The 15,608-nt window shown below is 42.7% G+C and overlaps 1 protein-coding gene across 1 annotated transcript in view; it reads left to right on the forward strand.

Annotated features, from left to right (window-relative positions):
• Positions 1-280: 280 nt before the first annotated feature.
• KCTD15 (potassium channel tetramerization domain containing 15) overlaps positions 281-15,608 on the forward strand; it is a gene marked incomplete at both ends in the record, with an annotated part of 38,994 nt that continues 23,666 nt past the window's right edge. The window contains 2 exons of the mRNA XM_082005472.1: positions 281-298; positions 1,729-1,904. Of these exons, the coding sequence (XP_081861598.1) occupies positions 281-298; positions 1,729-1,904 (194 nt within the window). The remainder of the gene's footprint in view (positions 299-1,728; positions 1,905-15,608) is intronic.

The raw sequence follows: 15,608 nt of genomic DNA on the forward strand, positions 1-15,608 counted from the left end.
ATACTTTAGGTACTTACATACTAAGTTGTTTTTAAAAGTTAGTTCTTTTATTTATGCTATATGACATATTTACTGAAGATTGCCCACAACAGGCTCTTGTGGGAAACAAGAAAGCAACGTCTTCAGTCATGAAAGGATTCAGTCACTTTCCTCGAAGGTGGTGCTGTAGTAAAAATGTTAATGCCCAATTTCTCATCGGCTGACACAGAAGTCCTAGGACAGAGTTGGTATTTGCTTCGTGTTCAGTGCAGATGTCCGTCCAGCCTCTGAAGAGAAAAGGATGTGGATTCATAATGGGGTGATGTATTTCTGTGCTGTAGATGCAGGAAATTCTTAGGAGCTAACCAAGATGAAATGCAGTAAATGGAGATGTTGTGATGACTTTGTGAAGCTGTCCAGATGTATTAAGATTTTTCAATCCCTTTCTATTTAGATCAATTAATTTATTTATTTAATTTTCCAAAGAATGTTGCTAATTGCATGTTTGAGTGTCATAGCCAGGCATCTTGTGCAAAATACTGACTGCGAAGAGAAAGGCAAGACAGCTTTAGATTTCTAAGAAACATTGTCAAAAGTAATGTGGGAGAGGAATTCACTTTGCAATGCTTCATGTAAAGTGCTTGTCAGATGTAAGGAAGAGCCTGGATGCTTGGTAGCATGCTTGCAGAACAAAATACCAAGAAAATTAGATTATATTCAGAAATGTCTCCAACTGTAATGTTTTGCATATGTTGCTTTACCCATAAGGGGGAGAATGGAGGGACATTTTCTTAAACTTTTATAAAGGTTTTGTTTCTGTTTGACATGTATGCTGTCTATACCGATTTAACTGAAATCAGCTTTGAGACACATGTTTCATGCAGAATAAGCTGTGCCTTTCTTGCAGAAGAGAATTGAGGAATTTTCTTTTGGTACGGTTGTCCTGTTCATTTTTAAGACATTTCAGTATTTTTTTCTTTGTATGTCAGGTGGAGATTTTTGGACTCAATTCAGAAATTTCACTAATTTTCAAGTATTTGTAGGGCAGTAAACATTAGGTGGATTGTTGAATTTGTAATTTCACATGCCAGATTGTACAGTAATTTCTAATGCGTCTTGTCATGAAAGCATGGGTCAGTTTATAGATCTTCCTGTTTTCACTGCTTCCAGGTATTAATTTCCTTCAGTTTGAAAGCTTACTAATTCTTTATGTCTAATATTAAGGCTTAACTGAAATTTATCCATTTATTTCACAATTATTGAAAATAAACCAGAAAATTTATCTTAGTTTGATGTGAAATTTACTACATGTATAAACTAAATGCCTTAGGTACCGAGGAAGTCACTAATTTAGAGGTGTCTCGTTACTGAGACAAACTTGCAAAACCCCCTGAATCCCAATTCACAAATTGGTTATTCGTTTGTCAGGGGATATTTCACATCTAACACATAAGCCCGCGACCTTTAATTAGAATTTTGCAGTTTGTTTTATGCCCCTTGAGGCTGACACCTTGAAAATTTTTTTTCTTGATTTCTTATTGCTAATAAGCATCTTTCTCTTCCCCTCTGGTACTTTGAAGAAAATGATGCAAATACACTTAATTACAGTGGTGGCAATAATTTGTTAGCTGAATATGTGATCAGGCAGATGCAAAAATGATCTGATTAGATCTGTGATCACACTGGAAAGAAAGGTAACACCACTGCTACATTTAAGAGAAACTGTTCTTTTTTGCCTTCCCTTTGCAGGAGGGAAGAAGCATGTCCCGTCTGTCTCTAACACGGTCCCCGGTTTCTCCTCTGGCTGCTCAAGGAATTCCTCTCCCAGCTCAACTCACCAAGTCCAACGCTCCTGTGCACATCGATGTAGGAGGACACATGTACACCAGCAGCCTGGCTACCTTGACAAAGTACCCAGACTCCAGGTAAGACCTTGGCATTTTCAGGCTCACTGCCCATTTCTGTTCATCGCATGGAAAGGCGCATGTACCTGTGAGGAATATTTCGGTGAGAAATACGATTTATTATATATTCACTAGTTATGAATAATTCAGTTTCCGATTTATATAGTAACTTCACTGGGGTTCTACAGGAAAAAAAAGCCTGTAAAACTTATGTATTATTTAGAGACTCTATTAATTTTCTCTTTCAACATCTTCCGCACTCTTCCGATATGTTTGAAGCACCTGTTGGTGTGCCACCCTAGATTATTTCCAACTGTACCAAGCAACTTCTTTCCTTCAGATTTAGGGGGAAAAATTCCTTTGTTTTCTTCCTTTAAGAAAACAGAACAGCTCTGTTACACTAGGGCTAATGGATGCTTCTGTCGGCCAGCCAAAATCCTAACCTCAGTGGTAGTTGTGTGCCTCGGTGTCAGTGGTCATTTTCTTTGGGCGGTGGTTGGCAGACCTGCTCGGTCTGCTTGCAGCTGCAGATTAGACTGAATCTTTGCATGTTTAAAGGTAGCTGATCTGTGCTGGATAGGTTAGTGGCATGTCTGACAAGATTTATTTGGATCTGGCCAGTATTATCACAGAGTGATATCACAGATCCGTCGAATTCTGAATAGATGTGGCATGAGAGTATATTTGTGTGTATGACACAGAGGCTCTTTATGATTTGGCCGGCTCCCAGTCCTGCAGGTTACTGGGCATTGTGAAGGATGAGGGATCCGGAGCAGCATCGGGCCTGTGACGGTAGCGTGGAAGGCACCTCTGTTTTAAGGGTTAAAGCATATTAATTGGAGCACTATGTTAAAATACATCCGATTTAGATTTACAGTTACGATCGCTAAAACAATTCAGCTTTTTGTCATTCAGACTGCTTGTTTTTCAGAAGGGTAAGTGCCTCATCTGTAACCAAGAGCAGCTGTGGATGTGCAGTGCCGGGGTGCCCAGCAGACTGGTTAAAGGAGGCACTATTGACTCAAAAGCCCAGGTCAGCAGGTTTTGTTGCCAGAGGTTTTGCTACCTGCATGGCCAGTATTTCCATAAGGGATAGATATATTTTTTTGGTATGCCAACCAGTGTAAAGCTCTAGTTTCATTTGAAGATTTTTCCTTTAAAAGAACTAGGGAATTTTACACAGATTTGGCAGGTTTCCCAAGCAATAAATGACATTTGTGGAGACACCTTGTAACGCCTCTGATGTCATAAAGCATATGGCCGTGATTTCATACCAAGGAGAGGGAGCTGATGAAATTGTCTGTGGAAAATAAACAATTATTAAAATACATATATTTTATGGCTAGGCCAAAGCAATATGATTTTTCTGGACAGTGTCTGTTTAATGATGTCTGTGTGGTACTTCTTTAATTGTAGAGGAGAATTGTCTTCAGTGGGGAGGGATTTATAACAGAAGCAGACAAATGCTTCATAGTATTAAAAAATACAGAGAAGATTCAGCGGTTGTAATGGAGTAGCACCTCTGTTTCCACATTTTAAAATATCACTGATGACACAATTTTAAAAATATGCCCCATATTAAACTTACTTAATAAAAATTTCAGTTATGGAACCTTTGCGAGAATATACATAAATTCACATATTTTATTTAAAAAGAACGGAGTACTGATCTAAACCATTTTCCTTTTTTCTTCTGTTTGCTAAATAACAAAAGTGCATTTCTTCAGGTTTTGTACTTTGTTTAAACTAAAAGTACAAAACTGTGCCTCACCAGAGCTCACGAGCTGCCTGGTGTTTTGCTGTGTATTGTCTTACGTTTGTATTGCTGTGTTATCTCAGAAGGCTTGAATGCTTTTTCAGCTGCTGAAACTTCAGTTCTCACTGGAGTAACAGCTTAGAGGATGAGACCTGTAAATCACAAAGGTTAAATAGTAAGCGTGTATGCTTTTACAGCAAAAGATAAGCCTTCAGCATGCTAAATAGGACGTATTGCTACGTACGTTATGAAGGTAGATGGAGGGTAGACTGTAATTTTTTATTTATTTTTTTTAAATTTGGTGCATAGCCGTACTCCGCCACACGCAGAGCTTTCTGGATTATTTTGGACAGCATATTAAACTCTTGGTTTGAACATGAGCTTAAAAGCTTCAAATCTAAGAAATCAAACAAATTTGTAGATTGTATTTCAGCAAAGGATGTATGCTGAAATGCTTTGCTAAATCTTAGCTCCAGTCACATAAAATACAGTTTGCACTCACTAAAATTGAAAGCTGTGGGAATAAACTTCCTGTTTATTTGTGTTATAACCTCTATTTCTTTCTCTGTGCTCCAAAATCCTGAGTAGGCTTTTAGCTTGTAGTATATGCTGTACATGTATGTTCAAGGACACATACAGATTGTGAGCTTGTGTGTAAGTACGGTCAGGGTATGCATACACAGAGACATTACATGGTAATGGGAAACAGAAAAAAAAAAACCCCCGAACCATCAAATCGTGTTTACCCTTCCATAGGATTTTGAGGAGGCCGAATCCTGTTAGGTCCTGAACAGACTCAGTTCACGTTGACTTCAATGGGAGGGAAGAGCTCTCAGCAGCTTGCAAGATCAGGCCCAGCAGGAGCAAGTATAGGTATGACCAGTTCCTGCCTATACCTGCTCTCCAGTCACCCCTCTGGTATGATATAAATTACACCTGACAGCAGGCAGTGTGATACATTTCTTATTGTAATTTGTTAGGATTGACTGTGCTCAGCGCGCTCGCCTCACTCTGCTTGGCTGTTCCCAAGTTAAGTGGCTGGCTCTAATTTGGGGAGAGAAAGGACCCAATTCTGGAAGTCTTACTCATGTCAGCGTATGGCTGGTGATGTGAACTCGGAGGCCAAATATTACATTTCAGTGATCCCACAGTTGTTTCAGAACAACTTTGTCAAAGTCTTTGATGTTTTTTGTATAAGTGCAGCTGCTGTGAGGAGACCATTTGTCCATTGATTAAATTTGCATAAGTAAAAGGTGCCAGATTAGGCATTAAAGGGGGTAGATGCCCTCTTTCCAGTAGATTTTTATGGGCTACATAAATTCTGTCATCTAAAAAGGAGAAAATTTGAGTAGTGTACCACTGGTGTGACGAAGGAGAAGAGGGTTAAACAGTCACTGTCAAAGATGGTTTCTAAACCACTCACACTCACCTTACGTACTACTTTTACACGCCGTTCCAGTTGGCTTGTTGAATGAAACACCGTGCAAGAAAGCAAGCTGGCCTTTCAGAGGGTGAAAAGGCAAGGAAAATGAAAATCATAGAAAAGAAATTGTGACCAACAACAGCATAATGATGGTGGTCACGGAAATTATATCAGAAATGATATTATTAATCCCTTTTCCTATAGCTACTTGAGGCTGCTTTCCCTGCATACCCAAAATTGCCACTAAAGTTAACAACCTTTAGAGGTACAGTGAGGCTGACGTTTGCTTACCTGTGTCTGAGGCTCAATTTCAATAGTTTATTTTCAGCAAGTTCTCCCACCAAAACTCCCAACTCTGGTAGTTGTGAGTTACAGGTAGAAAGAAGAAAATACTGTTGAATTCAGTTTAGTGGCTCTTACCATTAACAGCTTATTTCTAAAGTAACTGGCAAAGTAGACAAATTATTCATCTTTGAGGGCATTTCTTCTAGAAATTCCATTCATATTTTCACCCAGAGGACCTCTAAAGCAGCCCCTTCACACATTGACACTTGAGTATGGATTTATATGACAGATTGTAAAGGCTGCAAAAGCTCTAGCACATCTATAAAGTGAGTTGCAATTTGTATTTATCCAAGGGAGTGAGACAATTCTTGCATATAAAAAACAAGCCCACACCAAAAGTCCAAGCTCCTAACGTGCAGTCAGGAATACCCAAAGGCATTGCCAGATCCTCCAGTCTTACTCCCACTGAACTCAGTGGCAGACGTCTCATTGACTTCAAGTGGAAAAGAAGAAGAACTTCCAAATCCCTGTATACCACATCAAGCCCCAGCTTCTCGATTTCGCTGGAAATTCTGATATCACTTTGAATTTCTGTTAGAAAGTAGAACAAGATGTTTCATCAGAAGCCTGTCCTTTTCACAGCCCTTTTTAACTCAGAGAATCGCTGTGAGCTCTGAGTTGTTCTGCTATAAAAGGTAAATATATTTAGCTTACATTCTTGGTTAATTAGTATTTGTTGTATAACCCTCTATTAAAGTTAAGTATGTTCTTTTGTTTGAAACGTATTTATAAAAGCTCATGCTTTCCGTGGTGTTAGTCACGTGACAGAAACGAGCAGGAATAATTAATTGAAGTGGGGATGCCTTGATGGGCATGGTGTGGGTGCTCAGACCCCAGGGAGCCTCCCTCTGACAGTTTGTAGCGCACTGTGTTTGAGATGTCTCTGGTCCCAGTCTTTCCTCTCCAGGAGAATGGAGCTTTTTGGCCCATGGAGCATGGCCCAAGGCATGCTGAGCCAGTGCTAACATAGTGCAAGTCCTGATCTCGGCTCTTGGGGCACCTGGGCTTTAGCACCCCCTTCTCTGGAGGCTCCATCCTCCAAAGACGACCAGCACAGGCTTTATTACTGTTTCAGAAACTAATGACACGACCTTAGCTGTTACAAGACGTAGTAGAGTTTTCCAGGCATATACCTGCCTCATTTTCCTCTGAACCCATGGACTTTTTTGGTGATTTACAAAGGAGTCCCCTAAAGCATGTGTCTTCTCCTCTGAATGTTTCTTGTCAAAACAAACGATCATTCTTGTATAGACCTCAGACAAGCTCTCCTACCAAACATGACCTTTTGATTCTAGGTGCTGTGTAGGTATCTGTGGTTTTTAATTCCCCTACCTTTTCCTCCAGCACCTCCATCTCTCTGGTTGCTGCAGCTCAGCACTGACGCCTGAGATCTTCTGCTTCCCCACACTTTTCTGCAGCCACACTGGGCTGGACTGAGTGCAGGGGAATGCTCTTCTCCAAATTTTAGGACCTCTCTGTTGTCCCTGACAGAACATGACTGATGATGCTGTATAGCCAGATACAGTGGTTTCATAAGCTCAAACACACCTGCTACAGAGATCTACAAGACAGATTTTCCACATCACCCCTTAAGGGCTCCATTCTGGATCCTGCTCTGCACTTCCAGGGAGGGAGCAGGTCAATTCTTTACTCAGATATGTTTAGAATATATAATTCTTCAGACTTGGCATACCCAAGAACATTTCACATTTCTTGCTCGTGTAGGATCAATCCAGTGTCACTCATATAATAACTTATTTGCTAATTTCCCCTCAAATCTGCGTATTATTGATGTTACTGCCTGAAAACAACGTCTGATTAGCAAATTTTGTCTCTTAGCCCATGCTGGCAGTCCTTAAGCAAGGCCTGTACTCCGGACAGGTTAGGTGGAATGAAGACTGGATTTATTCTTAACCAGAGATTGTTGGTGGCTGCGAAAGCCATTCGAGGGCAGGATCCTGGTCTGGAGCAGAAGCGGTGTCAGCTCTCCTGGGCCAGTGCAGCCTCCTGACAGCCCTGTGCCGCAGCAGTCCTGCACGACTGTGGCATCAGTAGCGTCCATCCTGACTTAGGTGTCTCCCAGACCTCTTTGTGCCACTGCCGTTCCATGCTGCTCACCCAACCCCACATCTGGGTGGGGTTGATTGAAGGGATGGTGCCTTCAATCCCTCTCTCATCCTTGCATACCCACTAAATGACACTGTTTTAAGCACAGTGAAGGATGCAGGCAAGCATCCTGCCATGGCACATTTCACTCTTCATAAGGTACCACTCTTCTCACCGAGGTCAGTTGTTGAGTGCCCTGTCTGTGGTGACACCAGGCTCTGACACTTGTGGGCTATGAACTGTTGTATATTACCCAAAAGGCAAAGAGTTTCTGAGTCGGAGCCAGCAGCCCACGTTCAGGCAGAGCGCTACAAAATGTGCCTGCATGTGAGCTGCAGTGCAAAGCTCATTAATTTTAATAGGTATTGTGAACTTAAAGCATACACAGACTTTAAAGCAAAACACCTGAAGAAGCAGGAGCAAGTGTTTTTCCTGCATGTTCCAAATGCTCAGATGCCGGTTATGGGCATGGTGCGTGAGCACTGTGCACACGTAACGACACTGCACACCGGTGTGGCAGCTCTGCAGAGAGGGGTGAGCCTGCCAGGGCTCCCTGGGGCTCTGCCATTGTTTAAGGCGATCAGGTGCGTGCTGCGGATGAGGACAAGTAAAGGAGCCGAAAGCCTGAGGTTTTAGTTATATGCAGCGCCTTTTCTGAATCAATATAAGAATTTTCATGGAGATGAAAATAATTTTCGGTTTCATTTCATGCACCTGCAATTTAGAGCTAAATCTTTTGAGTTTTTCTTATTTTATTGTTGGCCGGGCACATCTCTCTTTGGTTTCTAAAGGGAATTTTGACCAGCAGAACGCTTAAGGAAAAAACCCTTTTAAAAGCACTTTTCCCTTTCCCATCCTCTCTCTCCCTCCCAGTCTGGCTGCGGATGTTGCACTTACCAAGAGTGGGAGCTGGAGCAAGTGAAGGAACTCTCATTGCCAGGCTGCTGAATCAGATAGTGTAAAATGAACCAGTCTTTCCCAATCTGCGAAGCCAAGTATTGCTGTTTTGTATGGCTGCTGGATGGCTGAGGTCACACAAGTCCGTGCAGTGTTCCAGTAAGCTCTGGGAAAGGTGTGAAGCATTAGTTCCTATGGGCAGGTGTGCATTACTGGTAGGACGCATCCAGCACAGCTCCCGGGCAGCGTGCGGGGCAGAGCGCAGTGGGTGGAGGTGAGGAGCCGTTTGAACTGGCAGGACTTGCCCCGGTCCTGGGTCTAGGAGCACCAGGGCATGACCTGTGCCAGAGGAGGGGCACATGGCTTAGCCTCTATGGAAAATAAAAATAATCTGTAACAGGGATCTAATTACAGCTGGGAATGCCTGTCTCTAGCTTTCACTAATGGGAAAAAATCCTGGGTTCAGGGTCTGGCAGAGCCCATGGAAATACACCATGATAGCAGATTTCTAGGCATCACCCAGGGCTGTTGTTGCACAGCTGAACTGGTGGCTTTGGGGGTAAAGGAGAATAGTCCCTGTAACCCTAACTCTTCACTCCAGTGACTTGGGGAGATAGGAGGGAAGGAATTTTTATGGAAACTGATTCTTCAGACCTGTCTGTGTCCACCTCTCCAGGATCTCCTACTAACTGGCATGTAGGGAACCACAGCAGAGCTGAGCTGTCTGCTGTGATAAAGGTGTTTACTCCTTACTCAACTTCATAACCACTGCCTTGCCCAGCACAGCCACTTGCCCAGGGACTGCCCACAGGCTCTGGAGAGGAAAGCAGAGTTTACCCTTTGGGAGTACAAATTTTACTGTAATTGGGTGCTGAGACTGGGCCCTGTTGATGAATGAATTATTTGTGTGTTTACTTGGAATATTTGATGAAACGTACAAGACAATACTGCCAGCTAGTCTCTGACGAACACTTTCTCAGAAATTACTGGTTGTCTGTATACATTTACAGCCTGGATTGTGTGCAGTTCTAGGCATAAATGGGTATTACGGCATCTAGGACGGGACAGACCAAGCTGGTCACGGGGAGGAGAAGATAGCAAATCACACTCATCTGACTTACAGAAATAAAATTATGGCTGTGTTGCTACACCTGGCACAGGCTGCCCAAACAACCTGAATTTGAGAAAGTTGCACATTCCTATCCAGATACTAGCTTATTCAGCTCAGCTAGTCAAAAGAGAGAACAGGCATCTCCATACAGCCTAGCTGTGGTCAGGAGGGATGTCACTTAATGGCCTCTGAGAGGAGTCCAGAGATGAACATTGAACAGTATGTCCAGTACCTTTGGTGCAAAACCCAGCTGTCCTTGTCTCATTTTCGGCTCTTCCCTTTCTTCTTCTGCAATGATAACATGACTCTAGCTGAGTTACACTTAGCACATTAGTAATTCCCACCCTTCCTGTTTACAAGAGATTGAAAACTAGTGTGGTTTATTAAAACTCACAAAGAGCAGCCAGCAGACAAGGAGACCAAAAATTCAACTTTTTTGTTTGTTTGTTTAGCACTCTATAGCAGTTTCTGAGGTTAGTTGGTCAAGTACTTTGTCATTCCCTTCATTGCTACTTTTGCTTACCACTCACCTGACAGGGTGCTTTGGTGCCAGCAGGACAATTTAAATATTTTTCAGCAGCCATTTTCAGGGCAGTAACATGAAAAGCATTAGCACATTTTGAGAAACCACTCCTATAGGATGCTGTGGAAGTAACCTGTCTCCTCCTTTTACGTGCTGTTAGTGGAGGATGTTTCCTGCCGATGAGCATAGTGTACTGCATGGAGTACTGCACCTGTGCTCAGGTTCATAGGTGTAGCAGCTTTACACTTAAAGCAAAGGGGAATTTCCTTTATTGATTGTTTCTTCATGTGCTGTGCATCCAGCTCTCTGATTGCATGGAGAGGAGTTATGTAAAAATGTGGATTCGGTAGCTTTGTACTGGAAATCGTGTCCTGAGGTCACAGCTAACCGCCGTACCAGTGGAACAGACAAGGCGTTACCTCTTCATATTTGGTCTTTGAGTACACGTCACTGGTGTTTGTCTTTTGGTTTATAAACTTTTGATTTATAAAGACCCTGCAATGGCAAGTAGACCTGGTCTGCTTAGGGGGATATTTCATGAACTACTTAGGAAGTTTATAAAACAGGCTCCCTAGATTATGAAGCAAGGGGGTATCTATTTTGCAAGGAACATGTTATGAAATGAATTTGTCTCTAGGCCTAACTTAATTATTTTAATGATCCCACTGGTGGTTGTCGTAGGTGTCGTTCTGTGTATATATTGTGACCTACATGCTTGTGATCATTTATGAAATCTAAGATTTAAAAATACATTGGACCTTATTAATTCCTTGCCTTACTTTCACTGAAATAAATGGAGGTGGTTTGGATATTGGTATGTTGGGCCAAATCTCTCTTCCAGTGAAGTCAATGAGAGTTTTACCATAAGTGTAAATGGAAACAAAATAAGCCCTATTCTTTTAGAAAACTGCCCTAGTAATAAACCTGGCCAGAATAATCCCTAGTGTAACCCTGTTGACCTCTGTGGAATTACACCAGGGATGTATACTGATGTGATGTGTGGAGAGGAGTTACGAGAATCTGAACTTTGTAGTAAGATGCTTCTGCTGGGTATCCACAGTACTTGGTCTCAAAAACATCTGAAGGTTGTAAAACTAACAGGCAAATGAAGACAAAGCATCGTGCACTTACGGGTACGTGCATGTGCCTTTCCTGGTCAGACGGCTTTCGTAAAGAGATGACTCCGCTGGTTTTGAAGGAGTTATTCCAAATTTGTACCTGTATAACTGAAATCAGAATTAATGTATTCATGGGTTAATAAAATCTTTAAGAACAAAGTGCATATTTAAATAGAAGGAATATGCAGGCATGCAAACATAGGATTCATATGTGAAAGCATAAGGGAGGCTAGAGCTCTTCAAGCACGGAGTAGCAAGATGGTGTGAAGGAAATCAGGCTGTAGCTGACGCAGGTCGTGCCCCATGCTGCTGCTGGCCACATTGACTTTGCCAAGTTTCTCTGCTGCATGAAATGTAATAAATTGAGGAGCATACCTAGCCCTTGCAGCACCACAGCTTGTTCCCTTGTGCTGTACTGACATGAAATGCATAATCTGGTGACTAAAACAGGTAAGTATTGTCAGTCACTATCATCCCTGGTATAACTCCGTTGATGGAGAGTTACACCAGGTTGGTGGCTCTCCTAACCCAGTTTGATAGCTGGGAAAAGCTGCAGAGCTGGAATTAAACTACAGAGTTATAAACTCATGTCTCTCTGGTCTGTCCACCAAACTGCCTACTCCTTCACCTCATCTGCTGTGATTAGCATGTACTTCAATCTTGTGATGCTTAAAAAAGAAATGACAGCTGTAAACATTTTGGAGGGTTTTTTTGTTTTCACCTGATTGCTCTCACTTGAAACTCTGCCAGTCAGAATGGCTGTTAGCTTCACATGTGCGCACGATTGTATTCCGTATTGATGCAGTCACTGTGACGACTGCCTGCCTGTCAGAGCTGGGCACCAGGACAGATAGGCTGAGCAGAGGTATTCCGGTGTTCACCTGTACTGTGTTGATTTCACTCTACTGCAGTATGGTATGCGTTCAAAGGCTAAAATTGCTGCTTTTTTATCTGCTGAGGACCACATAAAGCAAAACCTGAAAGGAGTCCTGCACGTGGATGCTGGGAAGCTATTATGCAGCATTTGCACCGTTACTCTTGGTCAGACTCAGAAGGGATCAGTTGGCAAGCATTGGAGACTGAGATTTGCACCGTAAAGCTGAAACGCTGAAGGAATCCCAGTCCAAAGGGCAGGCTTCCGTTACGCCTCTCTCCTAATGGAGTGCAGATGCTTCCAGTGCTGCAGGTAATCCATTTAGATCTAGTAGATGCTTTTGCAGCAGCAAATCTCTCTCGAGAAAGTGGACAATGAAAACCAGGGGCTCTTTTAACCTCTTTGGTGCCATACGGTGTTATGCCAACAAGTTATTCCGGTACAATTTATATCAAAGGCTGCAGCTTTGGCATTTGGGGAATGTGGTGTGCTGTTCGGGAGACCGCTGCCTAAAATCTGCCATTGCAAAACTGACGTACAATTTCACGGACAAATTTGTCTAGTGGAGCTCCATGGGAACCAGTAAATGACAATAGAGAGAAACTGGGTCCTCTGCTTCTGCTGGGGTTGTCTGGGAGGGAACAAGGGCTGAATTTGGGCCGGTAGTACTTAACACTGCTGTTGAATGAGGAAAAAAAAAAAATCTTTATTATTATTTATTAAATGCTTTTTAATCTTACCAGGGCGGGGAGGAGGAATCACGCATGGATTTGTAACCAGTTCCAAACGTATTTCCTCTTCTGTTCACATCCAGTTATATTCTGTTCGCAGACGTGAGGGTTAAAGCGGAGGTTTGCTTCTGCTTTCAATTAAATCAAAGGATGTTTTGGCCTTGACTTCACTGGGACCACAATCAAATCCATGACGATAGTATTGTATTTAAGAATGAATCTCTCACAGTCACATAAAAAAAACAGGTTCAGCTTTCAATATCTCATCAGAATCTAACACTTAATGGTTTTCTTACTATTTTTAAAGTTTTTGCTAAGCTTAATTCTGTAGGGCAAGTGTCCTCTGTGCAGCAGGTGTATTGCTGTCTCCTTCCCAGGTGCAGGTTCCGTCTCCATAGCCCCTAGACAGGGGCTCCCCCTTTCTTCGGGAATGTGGCTGTGGAGCTGGGCTTTTCCCAGCGGACATGTCAGTGGGTCACTTCCTCTCTGTCTCTGCTCTCCGACTGCAGTAACAAAAAACTCACTGGAAGTTCCTTTTTGCTTCTGCCTTTCATCTGCCAACGGCTCCGGCTCACCAGCAAAAACTGTTACACAAGTCTGCCAACTTGGTGTGGATATATGGGCTTTGGTGGTGGTTTGCTCTTCAAAACAGCTTTTTAACCAATCATTCTTGACGTGTTCAGTTTGTTTAAGTGAACAGCCAGGAAAAATATCTTGGGTATAGCTTAATCAAATGTAAGAATAAACAGGAGCATCATTCATTCATCATTTTAAGTGTGATAACAAAAATACGAATGGAGAGAACTGGGTGCAACTTGCCAATCACGTACATGCTTGTAGAGAATTATAACCAGTTACAGTCTGCCTGTAGCTCCCCGCGATGTCTTCGTGCCAGAGTGAGTGGTGGTGTGAGCTGTATTGGAGGTGTATGGTAGCATAATTGCAGCAGCGTTACATTCTGGGACTGAGCAAAATTGGTGTAGTTCACTCACTGGAGGACGGAAGGATGGGCTGCAGGAAAAGCAAATAGAGGAGGAATGTAACATCAGCTGGTTTTTTCCATATTACCATTGTCGGCCATTCTCTGCTTTACCAATTCTGCAAATCGGCATACCAGCCAAGTGCCCAAGCAGCATGGCCAGTCTCTTTTAAGCAGAAAGCTAATTTATCCCTACCTGGAGAGGCTGGCATCATTCCTGTCCACAGCAGTGGAGTGTCCTGACGCAGCAGAGGCACCGTGGGCACCGAGGCTCGCCTGGTGTTCCTGCTCATCCCGGACAGTGAGGTGCTGCAGAGTCACAGCCAGCCCATGCCTGGGAACATTTTCCTGTGGATCTGGAAATAAATAAAAGAATCATAGGAAAAAGCTGCTCAGCTTTTGTATATCTGGGATTGGAAGTAAAGGGCTGTGGCTCAAGCAGGTTAAATATTCTAGCTGTTTGCACAAGTAGCAGGTACCAAAGGGAATGTGTTAGCTGTCACCATTTACACTTTATAAAAGGTTGTGCAGCCCTTGAGTATCCGTCCCTCTTTCTCCTCTTGTGTACTGAAACGTACTGGTTTCACAGCACCCACACAATGCAAAGTATGCGGAGGGCCAGACTCGCACCCTGAAAAGGTAAATGAGTTAACATTTGAAATTTTCCCTGCCTTTACTGAGTCCCAGTGGGAGTTTCGCTCTTGACTGCAATGAGCGAGGATTTAGCCCATTTATATTAAAATAAAACTAGTATCTGCATGTTTTCCAACCTCCCAGCATGCCCAGTTGTACAAGCGTGATGGTAATGGAAGTAATGTCCAGATCTAGTCATATTTGAAAATTTTAACAAAAATACTGAGTTAGCTCCCGCTTGAGGTTAGAGCCAGTAGGTGAGCAGCAAGAGAGTGACCTTGCTGGTTGGTGCAACCCTGTTCTCATCAGGGTCCTCACAGCACCATTATTTAGGGGGAAGGGATGGTTAAAGCAATAGCAAGAAAAGGCTTGTATAGGCAGGAATGTTTTATTTGAATTGTGCATCTTCTCATGTATTAACAACTTAATTCTGTTGAGTGCCCGCAACTCCCACAGAGTTTGAACTGAAATGCAGTTCTTGCAGGATTGGGACCTTTGGGAAACTAAGGTGCTAGTTTAGGAGTTTGTTCCAAATTAAAGAATTTTTGTTCCTGCCTTGATTTTAATGGCTAGAATTTAGTATAAATTCTCTGTTGAGAAAACATGAAAGGCCAAGAACCCTCGCAGGGCTCAAATCGGAGCGGCAACAACAATGGCATAATAATAACAGGGTACTTCTGAAATATAAATGTGTATTAATATTTTTAATCTTCACCAACTATTTAGGCAACAGTTCAGTTAGAATGAAGTAAAAGACGCAAGAAGAGCAAAAGTAACCTGAACTTTATACTGGAAAGAATAACAGTACTGGAAATCCAGCTGGCATGTGCTGCTTTAACTTCAAATGCAAGTCCACGATTTAAAATAAAGAGAGGAATTCCAAAATAGATAGGCATTACCTACAAAGTATGAACTTCTGTGCAGTTACTGGGACATGGGCCTGTTTCACTGAAAGGGTAATATTTAGGATCCTCCCGTTAACAAGTTCTGTGTTTTGAGGGTTCATATTATATTGTAGTGTTACTTGGTTACTTTTACTAAAAGCATGCAAGTCAGCCAGACTCTGCCCTTCTCACTCTCCCCAAGCAGTTACTGCTTGTCAGGAATAGGGGTGGCAGAACTGGCCCGTCTTGAACTACAGTAACTAACTGCAACCTCTCCGCTCGCGTTGGGCTGCCGTGCATCTGCACACCCGCCGCGGTCAAGGCCTCTGCTCTGGTCATGGTTGC

Source organism: Phaethon aethereus, assembly GCF_964289735.1.
Source record: "Phaethon aethereus genome assembly, chromosome: 13".
NCBI lineage: Eukaryota > Metazoa > Chordata > Aves > Phaethontiformes > Phaethontidae > Phaethon > Phaethon aethereus.